The sequence below is a fragment of the Nicotiana sylvestris genome, chromosome 4 (assembly GCF_000393655.2).
Source record: "Nicotiana sylvestris chromosome 4, ASM39365v2, whole genome shotgun sequence".
Classification (NCBI taxonomy): domain Eukaryota; kingdom Viridiplantae; phylum Streptophyta; class Magnoliopsida; order Solanales; family Solanaceae; genus Nicotiana; species Nicotiana sylvestris.
The window spans coordinates 19,761,811-19,768,270 of record NC_091060.1 but is presented as its reverse complement, the minus strand read 5'-3'; the positions used below and the strand labels follow the sequence as shown (position 1 = coordinate 19,768,270).

At 39.1% G+C, this 6,460-nt stretch overlaps 1 protein-coding gene across 2 annotated transcripts; it reads right to left on the bottom strand.

Annotated features, from left to right (window-relative positions):
• Positions 1 to 409: 409 nt before the first annotated feature.
• LOC104231927 (ankyrin repeat-containing protein At5g02620-like) lies at positions 410 to 6,078 on the bottom strand. 2 transcript variants are annotated; one of them, XM_009784998.2, is made up of 7 exons: positions 5,608 to 6,078; positions 4,749 to 5,081; positions 3,924 to 4,451; positions 3,664 to 3,822; positions 3,258 to 3,449; positions 2,552 to 2,988; positions 410 to 1,169 (listed from the first exon to the last, which is right to left on the bottom strand). In XM_009784998.2, exons 1-7 carry the CDS (start codon positions 5,927 to 5,929, stop codon positions 558 to 560), a joined length of 2,583 nt encoding a protein of 860 aa, XP_009783300.1. In that variant the 5' UTR covers positions 5,930 to 6,078; the 3' UTR covers positions 410 to 557. The 2 variants fall into 2 exon arrangements, with proteins under 2 accessions (XP_009783300.1, XP_009783301.1); XM_009784999.2 differs by having other exon boundaries at positions 2,552 to 2,985.
• Positions 6,079 to 6,460: the final 382 nt, after the last annotated feature.

Genomic DNA, 6,460 nt, shown 5'->3' with positions numbered 1-6,460 from the left:
TTTATATCAGTGTGATAAATGTTCTACTAAAAACAAGCTAAAAATGTAAAGCATAGCTTACTGATTAGTTTTCTTTTGAATAGGAAAGCTACAATCTCCCGATTCAAAGAAAATTTAACGATGAAATTTCTTTTTTGTTTGTTCTTAAATGAATAATAAATAAAGCAGAATTGTGTTAAAATTATAGGAGGGGAGTCCTGACGTAACTGATAAAGTTGCTTTCATGTCATCATGAGGTCACGTGTTCGAACCGTAAAAACAGCCTCTTGCAGAAATATGTCTGGTCCTTCCCCAGGCCCTGTGTATAGCGAGAGCTTAGTACACCGAGCTGCCTTTTTTTGTGTTAAAATTATACTACTAGAGAACACCATGAAAACACATGTAGCGGGAAATATAAGGAAAACAAAGCAAGACAAACATAAATTGTCTTCCAACACAAATAAAAATGTACTAGCGTCATTAGCCAATTTCAGAAACTAGTCGAAACTTCACTTTCCCTTTGTACAAACACAAATACAAGAACGTACGAGCCTGCACTTTTTTTCCCCCTCTGCTTGCTAGTAAAGTAAACGTGAGCTCTGTTTATGAAAAATGCTTGGGCCATATGTGGACATACACATATCTAACAAGAGACGAAATTGCAAGGACTCAAATAGGATTACTGGAATGAGGCCTGCTATGCCCACTGGAATGAGTATCAGTCCGTTTTTCTGACCGAAAACGAGATAAATTGTAGCACCAAATGCTATCATCAGAGATGTCATTGAAATAAACAGTGTACCGAGGCCTATAATTAATCGTTTTGGAAGAGATCTAAGAAAATCTGTTTCTGCATATCTCGCGGTGAGGATAGACAAAAACATTAGCACAGAGGCAACAGAAGAGAACAGACAGAATGCAACCGAAACAGCAAAAATCGTGAAGGCCGGTTCTTTGGAGAAGATTGGGAAACCTTTGCTTTGATTTCCTCCTGGTACAGTGATGGCTGCTGCAAATCCTACCGTTGCTGTTAAGGCCGCCACAAATGTGCATGAATTTGCAGTTTCTTTCATCCATTTCTCTCCTTCTTTGACCAATTCCTTGTGTTCCTCAGTGAACACCATTTTTGGAGTTTTTCCATATGAGTTTCTATTTGTCCTTAAAGTTGGATGAACAAACTTTTCCACTTCCTGCATACACGTAAATGCATGTACTCATGTTAATGCAAGTGTTGAAGCAATCATAGAATGACATAATTTACACGTAATGTGCACTAAGCTCCCGCCATGTGCGGGATCGGGGAAGGGCCGGACCACAAGGGTCTATTATACGCAGCCTTCCTGCATTTCTACAAGAGCCTGTTTCCACGGCTCGAACCCATGACCAGTTATGCCAATGCTCCCCTTCATAATTTAGATGATAGAAGAATTTTAAATTATTTTGTTGGTCAATCTTTTAAACGGCTCCGGTTGCTTTGCCTTTTAAGCTCGTAAAGCATTGTGCATTAAGAAATGACTTCGCATGCTTATTTGTAAAGTCTTACTCCACAAGAGATACTTCACAGGTTTATCATTTACAATCATTCCATATGCTCAAACTCACCTCATCCATTTTGATAAGATTATTTTCTCAGATTTTGTTGTATCTCCTACTAATTCTATCCGTTTTAATTTGTTTGAATCTATTTGACAGGGTACGAAATTAAAGAAAAAAAGAGAATACTTTTGAAACTTGTGGTCTAAAATGAACCATAGATATTTGTGTGACTATATATCATCTTATGAAGGATAAAAGGAGAATTTCAAAGTTAAATTGTTTCCAAATTTAGAAAGGGTTCATTCTTTTTTAAACTGACTAAAAAGGAAATAGGTTCATTCTTTTTGAAACAGAGGGAATATCATTTTAATAAAGTTACTCAACCACATGATCCTTAAACCATATTCAAAAACCTAAAGACGGGCATCTCGCTTGTCACAAGCACTTACCTTACCTTCTCAACTTCCTATAAAAATACTACAACAATAATAAGTTAATAACATACCCAGTGTATTACCATAGTGTAGTGTGGTGTCTGGGATTCCGTTGAAAACACTAAACAAAATTAATCCTAACCGCAGAAAGCTATATGGTGAAAACATAGAACACCCCACGCCAACTCCACATATGAAATGCCGAGTGTTGATGGTACTGAACGAGTACCCCTTGCACACTAATGCAGAATAGGTCCGGTTGTCAAGCCAAGCCTAACTAAATTTGTTCTATTATCGAGCTGAATCAAGTCCAACCAAGCTTCTACTAGACTGAGCTGAGGGTTCAACCAAGTTTTGCTATAGTAGTACAATGTAATTGAGCTTGAGCCAACTCTTTAAGTTCAGTTTCCTACTTATGCTACTATGCTTCTCGTATATCTGTTGAAATTCTAGTTCACTTCAATTTAAGTAAAAAGATCTCTTTTTCCCTTAGTTCATACATATTATTCCATAAATGGCTGCCAATCTTAATAAACCAAAGCACCAATATTTTTATGTTTTAATAAAGATCTAGAACCAAGTTATAATAGTGAAGCTCATACCTGGAACCACTGAAGTTCGCGCTGCATTTGCAAAGCTGCACCTGAGATAAGATTGAGTCGGCCAAGAGGTGCTAATTTTCCAGCCATATGTAATATATTGTTTCCTGAAGTGTCTTCATCAGTTGTTACCAAATGTTTATACAAACTTAACTGATATATGAAGTTAAACACCTTTTCATGCCGATTTATTACCGCAAGGTGAAATAAGTTATGATTTTCAGAATTAACAAACCAAATTGCGTCAGGGTAGCAATCTACAATTTCTTCTATGATTTCAGGAATTCCCGAACTTGCTGCCAACAGAACTGCCTTTCTGAGTACTGGCTCAATATCCTTAGGTTTATACTCTTTCATAAGCTCCTTGCAAAGACGTTTCACAATATCAAGAGTCTCTTTATGCATTAACTTTATATCCTTAATGCGCTTGAATATTGCTGCTGTAAACAATGAAACTCTATCAGAACACGAGAACTAGCAAATGTTATAGAAACAACATATCAGAGGATTACCATAATAATTTCCAAACAGAGGAAGTGACTACCCTTTTACAAGTATTTTCGTCATATCATAGTCGCTGCTGTTAATCATAATTATCCTAACAATAACGACAATAGTAATAATGTCTGAGAAGAGTTGTTACTATTGATTTTCTTGATACAAAGGCCAAAATGGACATGTTAAACATAAATATTAAGGAAGTACTTACCTCTATTAATCATCCTAGCAAGCCACGCTTGAATTGTGATGACACAATTGCGTGGATACTTCACGAAACACTCCCATGTTAACTCATTAGTAGGCTGTGGCGATTCTGTTGAGGGTACTGTGACTGAGGGCTGATTTACAACAAAGGACTTTTCAATGTCTGACAATCTTCTTTCTAAGTTTGCCTGTGCGACTTCACAAGAAAATGCAAAGCAATTAGGTTTTAAAGTACAACCTGCTTAGAAGTACATGTAGTCTTCTTTATTTATTCCATGTGGATTGATTTTGTAGTGGGGATTGGGTTAGTGACTAGTGATCTCTCACGTATGCAGCATAACTATCGCTTGAAAGAACATAAGCAGAAGAAAATATTGCTGGTGATAATATGATCATAGTAGGAATATTACCAGAATAAAGTAAGCGTTGCCAAAAGCCTAGCTGAGTCCCACTCCGAAATGCAGAAGGTGTCTCAGCCATCAAACTCAAAAGCGATACATCATCATTGTCACCATAAAACTCTGCCCGGGCCAAACCAGGAAAACGTCGAACCAGAGCTAGCAGCACATCTATTTTACACAAAAAAGAGATTCTCAAGATGAGTCGGTAAAATGGAGTATATCCCCAATCAAAAGCAAACCATCTCCTTAAGTATATACTACTATCTTACCGTAGAATTCGGCTACAACTAGCAGATGGAGAAAGGTGGAAGCAGCTGATTCTTTAGTTGGTGGGGAGTCTGCCATCTTCGTGGCCATATCCCCAATCAAAAGTAAAACCATCTCCTTATGGCCATATCTAGCAGCCTCTATAATCGGATACCGCCCAACAGTATCGTCGTGAGTCGCTCGCACACTCCGGATTTCCGTTTCAAGTTGCAGCAACTTCTTGGCAGCCTCCATGTTCCCAACCTTTGCAGCCACACAAAGAGGTGTATGACCATTGTTGTTACGAATAACCAACCCTTCTAATGCATAACTTTTTGGTTTACTTATCACAGAATCATACCACTTTCCAGCACCAACAAGTACGTGAAGGCCAGTGTCCCCAGCTCTTGTTACCTTCCTACATATAGTCACATCTGGTGGAAATTTCGAGAGAGCTTTAGCTTCTTTTTCAAAACCACTCTGGTTTTCTCTGAGTAATGCACGGTATAAAGGCAAGCATCCCCACAACTTCTTCTCCTCATTTATGTTCTCTGTTCAAAATATAGCCAAATCATTCTCAATGGGCACAGAGGAAGTAATTGGGAAGGGGGTGTAGGCAGAGGGGGACCCAAGATTCGACAGGGCACCGTTACATTCAATATAAATCTATCGTTGCTCATAAAAATTGGTACGATGGCCTTTGTTAATATCTGGCTATTTCTTGAAGAAATTAGCAAGTAAATATATGGAGTTTTTGCCGAAGTTTCCGGGTGCTGGTGACCCTCTGCCTACTATGTAGGTCCGACTCTGGGTGTAGGGATGAAGAAAGAGAAGGAAAAACTTTTTACCTTCACCGATTTCTTCGAAGCTACTCCGGTTTGTTCTGGCTGCTAAACTGTACAAATTTTCCATCCTACCGCTCCTTGGGATGGCTGGTGAATAAGGAGTTAAAACTTGAGTCTTACTGCTTCTTGTGTTGGCTGCTAGATTAGGACTGGGAGATTGCCTGCTTGTGCTAGCTGCTAGATTAGGTACATTAGGACTGCGCGGTCGGTGAAAATTACTGTTGCTCGAGCTAGCTGCTGCTAGAGCTTGTGCAGCTTGGTCAAAACCATGTTCATCCCCTCTGAGTATTGCACGGCATAAGGGCAAGCATTTCAACAACAGCTCTTCGCTTTTGTCTGTTCAAGTATAGCCCCAAATCATTCTCAATGGAGACACAGGAAGTAATTGGAAAGGAATGCAGGAACAAATACAAGAGAAGACAACGACAACAACAAAAAAAAACATAGTGTATCCCGCAAATAGTGGTTTGGGGAGGGTATTATGTACGCAGCTTTACCCCTACCTTATACAGGTAAAGAGTCTGTTTCCGGTAGAGCCTCGGCTCCAAGCAAGCATGCAAATCACAACAGTATAGAAAAAAAATGTACATTAGTGTAAAAGTCAGGAAAGCAATAACAACAGCTAGGGAGTAGAGCAACCAAAACACACGTGATACCAGGTAGTAATAGAATTTTAAGCATATGGAAAATACTAAAATACGCCACCATTAGTGAAAGGAAAAGGGGAACATGCACTGGCTGCTAGACTTCTACCCTAATCCACGCCCTCCACGTAAGCCTATCACAGGTCATATCCTCGGTGAGCAACAAATACTAGAGAAGGAAAAGCTTATTACAGGACTGGGCGATTGTTGAACATTACCATTGCTTGTGTTGGCTGCTAAATTAGGACTTGGCGTTTCACCTTTGCTTGTGCTGCTGGCTGTTAGACTAGGACTGGGTGATTCTTGAAAATTAACGTTGCTTGTGATTTCTGCTTGATTAGGAACCGACACTGTGTCATATTCATCGTCGCTTGTGATTTCTGCTGGATTAGGAATGGACACTGTGTGATAATCATCGTGGTTTGTGCTTTCTGCTTGAATAGGACTGGGCGGTTTTTGAAAATTACCGTTGGTTGTGCTGGCTGCTAGATTAAGACACGGCGATTCGTGCACATGACTGTTGCTTGGTGATGACGACATGCTTATCAGTGTCGGAATTGAAGTGCTCAGCCTTCAACAACTGGATAGTTGGAACTAGTATTCTCCCTTCATTGGATTTATGTCTTCAATTAGCACACCAAAATTGACTTCTTTTGTTTCCTTTTCTTTCTTTATTTCCCCTTTCCAACCTGGTTTCCACCCCAAAGTATCTAGCATTTGTTCACACGAAAAAGTTGTTCACACGTACAAAATACGCAGCAAAATTGAATTTAAAATAAGAAAGTTGGCGTTACCGGACCTACGGGACTGGACGGGACGGGACGAGATAAACGGGACGAAATGGTCGTCCCATCCCGTCCCGCTAACAAACGGGATGGAACGAGACGGGATGACGGGCCTTAAGTGGGCTGCTTTTAAAAAAAAAAAATATTTAAGCATTAAGTTTGGCAACAACTAGTTTTTTGACAATGACTAAGTTTTTAAAGTTTGCAACGACTAATTTTTTAACTTATTTAATAAACTTAAATGTTAAAACCCAAATTAGGAAACTAAATAAAGAATTATAAAATA

What these genes read in the sequence shown, in the direction of transcription:
- LOC104231927 (XM_009784998.2), bottom strand. Translation starts at nt 5,929, where the DNA reads ATGTCGTCATCACCAAGCAACAGTCATGTGCACGAATCGCCGTGTCTT. An exon ending in AGCAGCCAACACAAGCAATG is followed by an intron (nt 5,082 to 5,607) that starts GTAATGTTCAAC and finishes ATACTTGAACAG; the next exon opens with ACAAAAGCGAAGAGCTGTTG. An exon ending in TGCTAGGATGATTAATAGAG is followed by an intron (nt 2,989 to 3,257) that starts GTAAGTACTTCC and finishes CATTGTTTACAG; the next exon opens with CAGCAATATTCAAGCGCATT.